The 14,153-nt window shown below is 43.4% G+C and overlaps 1 protein-coding gene across 1 annotated transcript in view; it reads right to left on the reverse strand.

Moving 5' to 3' along the window:
• Positions 1–1,472: 1,472 nt before the first annotated feature.
• The window catches only part of FAM19A4 (family with sequence similarity 19 (chemokine (C-C motif)-like), member A4), a 130,305-nt gene continuing 117,624 nt past the window's right edge, over positions 1,473–14,153 (reverse strand). The window contains exons 4-5 of the mRNA XM_010854552.1: positions 10,082–10,165; positions 1,473–2,861 (exon numbers count right to left, since the gene is read on the reverse strand). Coding sequence (XP_010852854.1) covers positions 2,719–2,861; positions 10,082–10,165 — 227 coding nt within the window. The 3' untranslated portion in view covers positions 1,473–2,718. The remainder of the gene's footprint in view (positions 2,862–10,081; positions 10,166–14,153) is intronic.

Consider the following 14,153-nt stretch of genomic DNA (forward strand, 5'->3'; position numbering starts at 1 on the left):
TTTACTTTTCTTTCTGATCTTTTCCTGTTAGTGTATAGGAATGCTGGTGTCATCTGTGTATTAGTTTTGTATCTTCCATCTTTACTGAATTCATTGATGAGCTCTCGTAATTTCCTGGTAGCATCATTATGATTTTCTATGTGTAGTATCATGTTACCTGCAAACAGGGACAGTTTTACTTCTTTTCCAATTTGGATCCCTTTCATCTCTGACTACCCTGGTTAGGCCTTCTAAAACTGTGTTGAGTAGAAGTGGTGACAGTGGACACTCAGGTCTTTTTCCTGATACGAGAGGGAATGCTTTCAGCTCTTCACTGTCAAGAATGATGCTAACTGTGAGTTTCCGTTTGTTTTTTTTTAATACATAAAGAATACAGTTTTTCTTGTAAACTCATGTTGAAGTTCAATACTGAATATTTTCCCAATTTTTTTAATGTTGGAAGTGTGACATTTTTCATGTGTGTATCCAGTGGCAAAGAGTGCATTGACAAAGGGTTAGATAGATGTATTTGTGTGTAAAAGGATGAAAACTCTCCCCCAGAACTCCGAGGGGTCTTGGGAAGGCTAAGTGTGAATTTACTGAGTCGGCAGAATTCCACCTCTCCAAGGGCACGAGCTACAGGGGTCTCTGTAATTCCGAGCAGCACCCTGGAACCTGAGGGAGCACTCTAAAATTGAGGAGGTTGCTGCTGCCTTAGGAGAGGCCCTGTCCGAGTCCACAGGCCTCGCAGGGCAGCCGAAAGTCCTAAGATGTGAGAATCGAATGTCTCTCCGGTGTTGAGACCACTTGCGCCACCATCAGAGAGCCAGGGGTTGATGTGACCGATATCTCCTTTGGTATCTTTTCTGCGTTTTTACAGAATTTAAAGCAAAGACTCCTATCTACTTCCCTACCGGAGAAAAATAGGAATGATAACACTAAAGTGCCTCTCAAATACCCATTTCAGAGCTAACTTGCGAACTAGGTATAAAGAACACTGTGAAGCAGTAATGGATGAAATGGCAGCTTCCATACCTGCCACTTTCCCAAATGGACTATTTACTCCCTGGAAGTAGTTTATCCTGGAATGAACCTCAAGGTGAAGTGATGTCATTTTTACTTGATCTTGTTTGGGGTAAAATATCAGATGTGTGGCTGAAAAACTAAGACATTGTCTCATGTTCCACACAATTTCATTTTAACTCGCTTTTTTACAATGGAACATCTTATACTAAAGGCAGCAGAATGCATGTAAAACATTATGAATGTGCCTCAACTTAATTAAATCTTCCTACATTTTAAATTCTCCTTAGTGCAACATAGGTTTGGGAGAAGAAACAAAGTAGTGATCTCTATATAAATTGCCATATAGTAACATTAAAGTTTATGTAAAGTTTTCACACTGATAAAAATTTGCAAGCCTAAGAATGTTAACACCAAGTCTTATGGAATAAAACAGTCACAAAAGTGTGTACACCAAACACCATCAGTGAAACTAATTTTTTACTTACTAATATGAGAGTAACAATTCTGGTAAGCATCTAGTCAATCAGATTCAAACAAAATTTAGCAAACAAGTAGCTATCGCCTTTCTCCATTCCTTCTGCAAGAATAAAATCGAAGAGACGTAACTGTTATTGTTACAAACAATACAATAATAATATTTTCTCCCATAATTGTGACAGGACAGGCATAATCAGTGCAGAAAGTATGTTTTTGGCATGTCTTAACATATAAAATTTATTCCATATTATTATAGTGGTATCTATTTAATAACATTATGCATTTCAAATCTGGGTCACTTGTTGTCTGTAATAAATTTCTGCATGACAGCATCTGAGAATATGTGGAGACACAGCTGCTGCAAAGTCATTTAACCAAGAAAAAAAATGACTCAGATTTTACTCACATTTAAAAAATAACTAATAAATAAGGAGGGAAGGCGTAGGGCTAACTCAGAGTCTAAAAATTCTGCCGTTAATGACTTTTTTGTCTCAGAGTTAGCAAAACAGTTTGATTGACATAAACTGGATCTAAGAAATCACCCTTGATCTAAACAGAAAGTGTTCTATATTTTCAATGATTTACCTCTCTGCCTACACTTAAGCCATAGAAATCCCAGCGGGTCTCCTTTCTGTTGTGTATCTGTCACGAGAGGGCTTTGGTTATAAACTATTGGGGTTGATACACTTCCTTAGCACTGGGTGAAATGGCACAGAAGTTACATGGGAGCATTTTATTTCTGCTGACCTGCCAAAGGACCTTACAATGCAGAGACTTTAAAACTGAAACAAATGCACACACAGTAACCCCAACATGAGTCCTTCTATTCTTCAAGGTTTATAAAATAAATTTTCATCACCAGTTAATCAGAGTTCATCAATCTACATCTGCAAAAAAAAAAAAAAATGTTCTGCCAAAATGTTTTGTTATTTGGACCCTTTCAAATGACCAACCCAGGGCTGAAGGAAAAGTTCACAGGAGGAAGAGGATGAGGATCCTCAGAAACCGGTCCGTGCTCCTGTGTAAATGCAGAAAGAAGCTGCAGAAATAGTCTTCTTCATTCAGTGATGATCCACTTTTCCAGCTTCCAGTTTGTTGGTCCAGAGTCTCTTGGAGGTATGTTCCTTAGGAATACAGGTAGGCTGTCCGCTGGGTGTGTGGCAGCCCATGGTTATAACCCACTGTAGTCAAGTCACGAGGCAGTGAGAGCTGGAACAGTTAAGTAAACACCGCCATTCATAGCACAGGTATGCCCACGTGGCGTGGGTAAAATCTAAGACAATTTCCCGCAGAGTCCAGGACCGCAGTCCCGACAGGAGAGCGCTGCTGCCCGTCCCTCCTCCAGCGTGGAGGCACCTCTCTCTCTGCTACCGTGTTACCTGAAATGAATTTTAAAAGTTAGCATTCAGCACCCTAGACCCACCACAGGTATTCCTTCCTCTTAACAGACCCAGAAGTCCCTGTCTGCATCAGATGTGTACAATTTAATAGTCGGGCCCCTTGATCTGTAACCAACCTCTCCCAATCAGCTGTTGACATCAAATTCTTCTTTATATTTGTCTTCCTTTTAGGTTGCAGAGGAAAACACACCCCAAACATTCCACAACATGGTTATAGGCCCTAGTTCTGTATCTTGTGGGGTTTATAAAAAAATCCCAGTAGATTAGGTACATTGATTGCTCATCAAGGTAACTCACGTATGCTAAGACATGCTTTTATTAATGGGACTAAACTTTTGTCAGATGAGTGCTGATTTAAATCAGTGTATGTCAGGATCAGAATACTGCCTTCGTTATATTTTGAAGGAGCCACTAAGCACAAGGTAGTTAACTTTTGTTTTCAAAAATAGATTATTTTATAAAACTACAATATTTTCTGAAAATGTGGTGGTTTAGACGCTAAGTCGTGTCTGACTTTTTGCAGCCCCATGGACTACAGCCTGCCAGGCTCCTCTGTCCATGGGATTCTCCAGGCAAGAATACTGGAGTGGGTTGCCATGCCCTCCTCCAGGAGATCTTCCCAACCCAGGAATCGAATCCGGGTCTCCCGCATTGCAGGCAGATTCTTTACCATCTGAGCTATGAGGGAAGCCCTTTCTGAAAACCTACATCCATTAAAAAATGTGTGGTTTCTTCCACTTTTAAGCACCCAGGCTCACCATTACTTGGGATCTAAGAACCCAGGTCTGCAGTTTCTATAGTTTGATTTCATCATGTAATAAATTGTACAAGTTAGATAATACACCAACTAGGAATAAATAGAAGCATAATATGTTAACCCATCTACACCATCAGTATACTTTTAAAGTAAATTATATTCTCTGATCACATAGTCATCACGACTACTCAGTGATAGTCATCATCCAATCAGGTATGTATTCAAACTTCAGATATGCTTTTAACTGACACAGTCCTTTATGTATGTATTCTACAACTGCTCTTTTGTTTGCTCTATAGTATTCTCAGCACATAGTATTAAAACTCTTTCCTCGTGGAACTTAGCTAAAATAGGGGTAGATATAGTTTTTCTGTGAAACACCAAACAGTAGGATATTTTCAGTTTTGCAGGCCACACAGCCACTGTTGTATCTACTGCACTCTGCCTTTATACCACAAAAGCAGCCGTAGGCAATACATAAACCAGTGGGCATTGCTAGGTCCCAATAATCTTGATTTTGGGATGTTCAAATTGAAATTCACAAAATTTTCATGTTAAGAAATACATAGTCCTTTTGTTTTTTTCCCCAACCATTAAAAAAAGTACAACTCATTCTTTCTCTGCTGTTTCAATGACCTGTAAGCTAAGGGCCAGATTTGGCTCAATAGACATAGCTTGCTTATTGCTAGTCTAGAGGAAAAGGGCTGGACAAACAGGTAAAAGAAAAGTATATCAAAGGTGACATAGTGTGTGGAGCCCAGGACTGGGGCAGGGAGGGGAGACGGCCGCTATTTCACAGAGGCTTGTCGGGGGAGGAGGTGCCTACAGGGAAACTTGACAGAATGGCGCCCTGACTACTTGAGCCAAGAACTGTCTAGGGAGAGGGAAACGCAAGGATTTCGGCCTTTTTCTGAGGGAGGCACAGAGATGAGACAAGCAATGTGGTTCCAGGCTGTCAACAACTCAGAGAGACCACTTGGTAAGAGGGGAGCCACCAGGACTCGTGACAAATACAGGATGTGTGAGAGAGGCGTCAAGGACAACTCTCGGGTCTTAGGCTTGTGCAGCCGGAGGAGGAAGCTGGTCACTTTCTGAGCAGGGAGGACTCTCTCTCTCAGCCTCAGATTCCTCGTCCGCTAAATGAAAACCAGTAGCATCTACCCTCCTTAAGTTGTTGCGAGAAGGGAATGAAACTGCACGAAGGGTGTGCTCGCTGCCTGTCGTGGGGTTAGTGCTCAAGGAACAGTGACTGTTGTCATGGTAGCTCTTCCTGGATCTTTCTTTCATGCATCTGTTTCAAACCCAACCATCTTTACAGTCAGCCAAGTAGCAGTCTACATCTAGGATGTAATTCTCAAAAGCATCTTATCTGAGGAAGCTCATTCTCCACATCCAACCTGTTTGGGAACCTTTCTGCACTGACAATTGGAAGAGGTACTTTCAGATTTGGTTGATTTGAAAATTTTTGTCTCATTGATTGTAGGCGGAAGGTGCATTGCATCTTGGCGGATAAAAGGCTGCTATCATGTCGCTCTCAGCTCCACTCTCATGTGACACAGTGCCCCGAAAAGTTCAGGCTCTGGCTCTAGGGATCAGAGAAGCTAAGACTTCAGGATAAAAGAGTCGCCTCGGCGCAACCTTGAAAGACAAGTAGACTTGAGAAGTGGGAGGGGATGAAGAGGAAGGTGTGGACACAGAGGCCTGTCTGCTGAGTGGCCATGAAGGCCCATCCCAAGATGCTTATATCCTACATTTTCTAGCAGTTACCAAGGGGCATCCATCGATGGTTCCAGGAAGGAACCTGGGCAGGGACCTCACCCTCGTGGCACAGAAAGCCAAGACAAAGGTGAGAACCGAGAGCAGGTAGGGAGCTCGAAAACCGAGGGTATACTGTTTACTCATCAGAATCTCCCTAAGAACACTTGTTCTTAAAGTATGGATTTCTGAACCCCATCCCAGAACATCCTAGAATGAGGCTCAAAATAGTTGTGTTTTTAACAAGTTCCCATGATGGTTGTTCTACAGCCACTGGTATCATTAAACAGTTATAACATGGTGGTAGAGAGGATGAGGATGACCCGTTGCAGTAGACCAAGAGCCAGAGGGAAGGGTATCGATTAGGGACCAGTGAGGAAGGAACCAGAGGAATCGGTCACCTTAGATCCTGAGGGAGAGGGAGGTGTGGAAGAGAGTGTCTTACCGCCTCCCTCTAGCTTTTCCAGTAGGAAATACTGCAAACGCTTGGACACTGAATAGAAACTCTGAAGAACAAAAGGAAGCAATGGGATCAGGTAGGATACTTACACACACAGTTACCGAAAGAACTACCCTATTGGATGAAGTTTTTTCCAGCTTTAGCACTACTGCTATGTGGGGCTATGTAACTCTGTCGTGGGGACGGCCCTGTGCATTTCAGGATGTTGAGCCGCATCTCTGGCCTCTAACCACAGAAGCCCACAGCAACCCCCTCCCCAGTGTGTGACAACTAAAAACATCCTCGGACATTGCCAAACATCTCCCTGAGGGCAAAACTGTCCCTCGGTGGGAATAACCACTCGCAACACATACTTCTTTACTCTTAGAGGTCTTGAAATTAGGAACATGTAAAAATCTAAAGTTTCTCAAACTTCAACGTGTGATTTGCTTGTATTTGCAAGCGACAAAAACACCCTTCAAACCATTGCCTGTAGTGCTAAGAAGACACTGCACACTTGTAAGGAGTCTTAATACCGACAACTCAAATAGGGAGAAATGACTTAGCACATTTAGCAACTGCAGAAGACCCTGGTTTGATTCCTGGGTCGGGAAGTTCCACTGGAGAAGGGATAGGCTACCCACTCTAGTATTCTTGGGCTTCCCTTGTGGCTAAAGAATCCACCTGCAATGTGGGAGACCTGGGTTTGGCAATGTGGGAGACCTGGGTTTGATCCCTGGGTTGGCAAGATCCCCTGGAGAAGGGAATGGCTACCCACTCCAGTATTCTGGCCTGGAGAATTCCATGGCCTGTATAGTCCAGGGGGTTGCAAAGAGTTGGACACAACTGAGCAACTTACACTTTTCACTTTCAGGTAATAAAACTCAGAATTTAAGGAAGGAAAATCAAGGCAGGATGTCAGAGAAGTTAGATTTCCCCCAACAAAGCAGTACCCGCCTCCTCTCTGGGGATATTGAAAACAATACAAGCAGAATCAACTCAGTGTCTGCCTTGCTGGTTAGGGAGCTGTCCACACTCATGTTCCTATCTTCATCTAAGACTATTCATATCTCAGGTTGACTGCTAACTTTGTTACATTCGCATTTCAGTGGAAAAGAAAATTTGGACCTAGATGCCTGACAGTAGCTGATCTTTTTCTTTTCGCCTTTCTGTGTTGTGATGCTGCCATGCATGGACTGTTAATGAAAATGCAAACTATTTTGCTATATAGTTAATAATACCCCCTTGAGAGCGGTAAGTGTTCTACCTTTATGTGACTGTGGTCTCACCTAGGGTGTGAGGTCCAGTGTCAATTTTAAGACACAGCTTTTGTGAGCTCGATGCCAGTCGCCATTCCACAAATGAATTTACTCTATGTGCATAAGCTCCATAAAAGACATAAAATGTTTTATATAGTTCAAGTCACACCGACTTGGATTACTAAAGGAAACAAAGTTTTATGACTCCAAGATTATTCTCCAGTGCTGTATCACAAAAAAGAAAAACGAAAAGTAGCTATGTAGCATGAGGGCTGGGGGAACTGTATTATGCTTCTGCAGCTTTTCACAGCGCTAAATGAAATGTCACTGCCGTTGAGGATTCGCTAGAGCAAACTCCTAATCCCAGCACATAGAGCTACAACACCCCTCCAGGCCCACTTCCTGCAAATACCCTCATGAACTGTATGGAAACAGCAGGGAGCTGCGCAAGCAAGGGGCTCCTCAGATGCATTCTGTCCCAGAACACAGCTGACTGGTGCTCAGTATCTTATTTTATATTTCTGTGTAAGAGTCAACGTTTTGCAAGATTATGCTTCTATTATTTCTTAGTCTACAAGAAACATGAAAAAAGGAAAGATTTATGGTTGACAGATTTAAGACCCTAGCTCTTTGGCCACTGCCAGATTTGGATTTCGGAAGAGGTAAGGGAAGAGAGGCTGATGGGGGCCCATTGGAAAGGACAGTGGGATTATCTTAAGGCGGGATTTGCTTAACAGGCACACTTGGGTTTACCCAGATCGAAAGATTGTGGGAGCAGGTTAGAAGCGGAGCGGATGAAAATGATGGCAGTGTTGGAAACAGTGCTGCAGTGACCAGTGGGTGCATGTGTCTTTTAGAATTAGGGTTTCCTTAGGGTATAACATATATTCACTGCTGCTAAGTCGCTTCAGTCATGTCCAACTCTGTGCGACCCCATAGACAGCAGCCCACCAGGCTCCCCCGTCCCTGGGACTCTCCAGGCAAGAACACTGGAGTGGGGTGCCATTGCCTTCTCCAATATATTCACTTCCATGTGTAAAATAGACAGCTAGTAGAAAGCTGCTGTATGACACAGGGAGCTCAGGTTGGTGCTCTGTGATGACCTACATGGGTGGGGGACAGGAGAGAGGTGACAGATGCATCCATATTTTTTGCTGTTCACAATTAAGTGAATCAGCCATAACACTGAAAAGCAATTATACTCCAATTTTTTTAAATGGTGGCAGTATTAACTTCCTTCCTCTACCAATAACCTCCATGAACTTCTCCTGCCCTGGATAAAGAAGCATAGATCAGGTTATTTAACCTAGTGATCATGATATCACTAACAAGGACAGCTTAGTTGATAATTGTAATTAATGTTAAAATGGTCTTGATTTTGGAATTATTTTACCTACATTATAAAGAATAAATCAGACAACATACTAGACTACTACTCTGAGATGTAATAAATATCAGCTAAAATTTACATGTAAAGTTTATTTTTAAATCTTGTTTTACAATAGTATGTTTTAGACTTAATCTTTTATTAATGACTTGTTTAAATATTTATAAGATCTTGTTTATTATAATACCTCATGTGCATACATAGGAGAACTCACCTGTTCTTGCCCTCAGTGGCTGAAGATGACTGAGAACTTGAGTAATTCAAAACACTCATAAAGAGGGAAATGTAAGCAAGGTGAAAAACCATTCAAGGGATATTTTTCCTCCTCGGGGGGCCAAAGCTGACACAGCAACCAGGACCAAGCAGTCATTCCAGTGTGTGTAGCTCATTAGAATCCTAGACTGACCTGTTTTATTAATTTTTGTACAAGAAACAGTGTGGAGCTATTCAGCCAGCTCTGGGACTATTGGGTGAGCAACCCAGCAAGGGGCCCTAACATCACCGCTCTGCTCCCAGACAGGAAGCTGACAGAATGAAGCAAGTAAGTGGAGCAATGTGTGTAAACTGAGTGCGTTTTACATGATGCACTCAGAGATACAAGGGATGTGCATCCTATTTGTGAAGGATTCCCTGAATAATGACTTCTTTCTAGAGAAGAATGGCAGAAAGCGCATTCCTTTGCAGCTGGCAAAGCACCATAGAAGGAGGACTAACCGAGGCTGAGACGGTTGGAGCAGAAAGAACGAAGGTAGGTGCTCTGCAGAGTTATCTAGTGAGGGCCACAGAAGCAGAGGTGAGCTAAGGAGCACAGAGAAGCCACTCAGAGATTTGGGGGTGGACCAGCTTAGCAGATCTGCAACTCACAAAAATGACTCCCTTCTATGGAGAACAGGCAGGAAGGGAAGCAAGAGTGGATATGAGGAAGCAACGTTGGTCATCCAGACACAGCGGAGACCACCTGGGGATGGTAACTATGGTGATGCAGAGAGGGGGCGGGGTGTGGGAGTACCAGTCCCTAAGACAAAACAAGAGTGTGGACAGCAGGAGAGGAGAAAGAAGTTCAGTTTCTGGCTCGAGAACTGGGTAGAAAATGATGTGTTTCAGAGACGCAACTAGAACGAGGATGAATGGGCAGGAAACACGACTTACAAGGCTTGAATTGGAGTCTTCAGCCAATTCAGCCAAACTAAATCTCCTCCGAGGTGGCAGGTATTCTATTTCAGTGAGTCACCAGGATGTGGGGTCTGGCCACACTGGTTTGATGCACGGGACTGTCAACTCTGAAACCTTTACTTTAAATCGGCCCGTGAAGGAGCTGAAATGAATTCAGCAGCCCTGCTTCAGATAAGGCATCCCTCCACCAGTCCTAACTCCATAAATCTGAAATGGAGGGTGATGCTGAGAAACGCGCTTTTCACAGGGCCCGAGTGGTAGAGGGGCATTGCCCACGGAACTTTACCAACGTAACATTACCCTCCCTCTTGGCGGCAGGATGAAATGGAGGGGGCAGGTTACAGGAAGTGGAAGCTGCCAAGTACAGCTGTGCTCTGTCTATACTTGCCTTGGTAGTTTTGACTTTGTTGCCACTGCTACAGGACCAACCTGAGTAATCGGGCAGCACTCGGCAGTCCTCTCCTTCCAAACAAGGATCCATGTGACACCACCATTTCTGAATCACAATGGAAGCTGGAAGACAAAGGCACGTAACACTTGTGACTCGGTTTCTTCCCTCCAAATCCAGGCAACATAAAGCTCAATGCAGGTTAGGACACTGGCTTCCAAGACTGCGTATAGGTGTCACCATAAGGAAGGAATCCAACCCATATACTTAACGGAAAAACACCATTTCTTTTTTATGCAGTTGGCTAACATTATGATGTAGGTAGTAAGACCTCAGACTGTGCGGCCTTCTTTAAAGGAGCTCGGACGAGCTGTTTTATTCTCAGCTTCGGTTTCTTCACCTGTACAATGGGGGGGAAAATAGAGCCCCCCCCAAAGGATGGCAAGGGGATACAGCCGACCCACGTAAAAGCCCTGGCTGACTTTGCACCAGTCACTGTGTTGTCAGGAAATACTAGCTGTTACTGTGTCTCCGTCTCTGGCTGCAGGTAACAGTGGTGGATGCTGATACCGCAGGTGTGAGTGCTGCTGACAAGAGTGTCAAGACAGAACAGACAACATTTTCATCCCCGAAGGTGCTCATCTCTCCATGCCGTTCCAGCTAGGTGAGTAACCGCCTGAGTCAACTGGGCGCCAAGTTAGGAGGGGGAGCACTGGCGCCCCTTCGCAAGCCCACATTCTCGACCAGTTCGCTGGCTTACCTGCGACTGCCCTTCACCTCACCATCCCCACAGCCGCCTGCCAATGCAGTGATTCATGCTGCAAGCCCATGAATCAGAAAGTAGCACCCCAGTTCTCTGAGTTTGCAGGTAAAGATGAGAAATTAAGGGAAAAAAACCATCAGCGTGACTAGTTATTCCCATAGATGTCAAAGGACAAAAAAGACTGTGACAGGTTTTTTAAGGGGACCCCACCCAGTAGGCTGGTAGAGGACCAAGCTCCAAAGCTGCGGGTAGTGTGTGTGGATTAGGGGTGGAAGTAGATTAACCTTTCGTTGTTGTTTAAATAGTAACTTTTTAAAAATACCCCAATGGATTCTAAAACTGCCTCAGAACTCTGAAAGTCAAGTTCAAGAAAAAGTAGGCGTTACACAAGCCTACCTTGGAGGAATCCAGACCACCACCATAAAGTAAGTGACACAACTTTATGACTTCGCAGTGCATATAAAAATCAGGTTTACACTACCCTATAGTCTATTAAGGGTGCAATGGCACTGTATCTATTTTTAAAAAGCAAACCCTCAATGTATATATACCGTGATTAAAAAAATATTTTACTGCTCAAAATTGCTAACTATCATCTGAGCCTTTAGTGAGTCATATTCTTTTCACTGATAGAGGATTTGAAGTATTGCAAAAATTGCCAAACTGTGACACAAATACACAAAGTGAGCAAAGGCGGTTGGAAAAATCGTGCTGATAGACTCACTCAGTGCGGGGTTGCCTCAAACCTTCAATTTGTCAAAACACAGTATCTGTGAAGTACAATAAAATGAGGCATGACTAAATCCTAACAGTTACTTTCTCGTGAATGCAGGACACCTTAAAAATGAAGGGAAGACACCTAGTAATTTCAAATTCATTACAACTCTAAGGTTAACAGTGGTTATTTTTTTCCTGTGGTTTATACAGGAGAGAAAACTGAGGTCCGGTGGTATTAAGCAACCTGCCCAAAGTCACAGTTTTTGCAAATAGCCAAACGGCATTTGAACAGAGGTGCCCGAGCACAACGCTGAGTACCTACCTCCTCCCCAGCAGAGGCCCCTACTGGAGGCAGCAAACGCGACGCGGCATGACAAGGGGACAGAATGGTTCCATTACCGGCGGAAGTGACGGCTTACGGTACCTTCTCTGAGTGCAGCCACCATTCCAGGTTCTGACCCAACACTGAGGTGTTACCCAGTGAGTCCCCTCCAAACCAAGAGCAGTGTCCGAGTAAGGCAGATCTGTGATCTAGAATAACCAGCTGCTACTGAAATCAGAAGGTGCCAACACTGAGAAAGGCATAGCGCTAAATGGGTTATTTACTGTGTCAGAGACTGCACTCGATGGATGGACGCACTGGGGTCAAGTCTATGCAAGTTGTATTTTTTTCAGCCCCCAATATCACAACAGTTTCACCTTAAAATTGTACAGAGTGGTGTCATTTTGAAAGCACATTTATGTACTGTCCTTCTTGTGAATTGTCCCCAGAACCTCCCCAGAAAAGGAGGCAGATGGTTCCAGACCAAACACCAGAGCTTTCCACACCACGAGCAGTATCTGAATCTAGACTCTGCATCCATCAATCTTTCTGCTTACACCAGAGTTTAAGTAATAGTTTAGACAAGTAAGTGCTATGTAGAGTTGACCATATGCATAGTGCTGACTAGTCATTCCTTATTTTCTGAATGCCTTAGTCTGGTCCCAAGTAGGTACAAAGATGAGGAACCTTCAATTTAAAATACCGTTGACAGACTTCATTGTATTTACACAGAGTTAAAATTGAACATGAAATACTGTCCAGAAAAATCTTTACAACTGTTCCAAAGACAAAGTTCCTTCCACTCAGCAGTGGAGACCTGTGTGCTCCTGGCAGGTATCAGAGCTACACGGATGATTCGAAAGCAGCTCTGACAGGTGCCTAGAGATCCAAGAGAAGGTAAGAGGGACAGCGAAGGGCGAGCAGGAGACATGTGGCTGAAGTGAGGGGTCGCAAGGAAGCAATGGACATTCAGGGGCAAGTGAACACTTGGTTCTCTCAGCTCTAGGAAGCTTGTGACCAAGGTAGTGCCCTCAGCCAGGAAACCTGTGTCCCCAGAAGATGAAAGAATGTAGAACAAAAAGGAGTCTGAGAGAAAAGACCAGCTGAGGTGGAGTGAGGTGAGAAGTCTGGGAATAAACTCCCTGCCGAGGAAATGGATGAAATCCAATTATTTCACCTTCAGAGCAGAGAAGTGCTGGTATCTCCTCACTGGGCCATGGGGATCCAAGACAATGCTGATGAGAAATCTAGAAACGGATCTTGGGGGAAAGATGATGGATTCAGGCATTCATCACAAATAGGCCAATTCCTAACTGAATTGCCTAGTTTTGTAAAAAGATTGAAGTGTATTTTAATAAATAAGCATGTATTGATGCCTTATGGAATCATTTACCACAATCCTGTCATTTAATTGGAAAACACAGAGCGTATTTCTAAAGACAGATTCACCACTGACACCTAAAACTAGCAAAGCTGTCCTGGACTGTAAAGCACTGCTACTTGTAAAAAAGAAACTGTTCATAGTTGATAGAACGCAAAGAGGGAGGGGCTTCCATAAGCACATACTGTATCCAGGATAAAGGTTTTTGTGAAACACTTAATCCCCGATGTTCTTTCAGAAGAGAGAGACATAGTAAGAGCCGCCCGGGTAGCCAAAATACAAGTTTCACATTCCTTTAGGAGTCAAGGATTGAGGAAGGAACGCACAGTGAAGGTGAAAACCAAGCGGGGGATTGACCTAACAGAGAAGAGAGTGATTAACAGCCTGCGAGTGTCAGCCCGGAGCGCACACGGAGCAGGGCTGTAAGCTGAGACAAAGGACTCAGAAATAGGATTCTATTAAAATAACTCTTGAGAACATCTGCCCACTTAACTGAGTCTTGTCTCCGCAGGAAAATAAGTTTGTAGGAGGAATACATTTTTTTTTTCCTGTTACCAAGTACCATAATATATTTTAAATGAGAACGTTATCTTGTCACTTCTATTTTTAAAATGAAATTCTTTAAAAAGCCCCATGCCTTCCTGACTTAGGAAAACACAAAATATCCCTATCTTCAAGCTGCCGAGCTGTAACAAATTTCTGGTTTTATGCAGGAAAGGAAATTTTAAAAAGACAGTGATGCTCCCGTTTTATGGGAGCGGCTAGTACTTCCTATACGTTCTCTTTGGGGGACAGTGTGGCGAGGCGGCTAAGTAGCTAAGGAAAGCTGATGCACTGTCTTTATCTCTCTGTTGTATAAAATAGATGGATGTTTTTGGTTTCTTGCCCTTGTTCCAAATAAATATTACTCTAAATACATACTCTGTTTTC

This window comes from Bison bison, unplaced genomic scaffold (genome assembly GCF_000754665.1).
Source record: "Bison bison bison isolate TAMUID 2011002044 unplaced genomic scaffold, Bison_UMD1.0 scf7180017864343, whole genome shotgun sequence".
NCBI classification, from domain to species: Eukaryota; Metazoa; Chordata; class Mammalia; order Artiodactyla; family Bovidae; genus Bison; species Bison bison.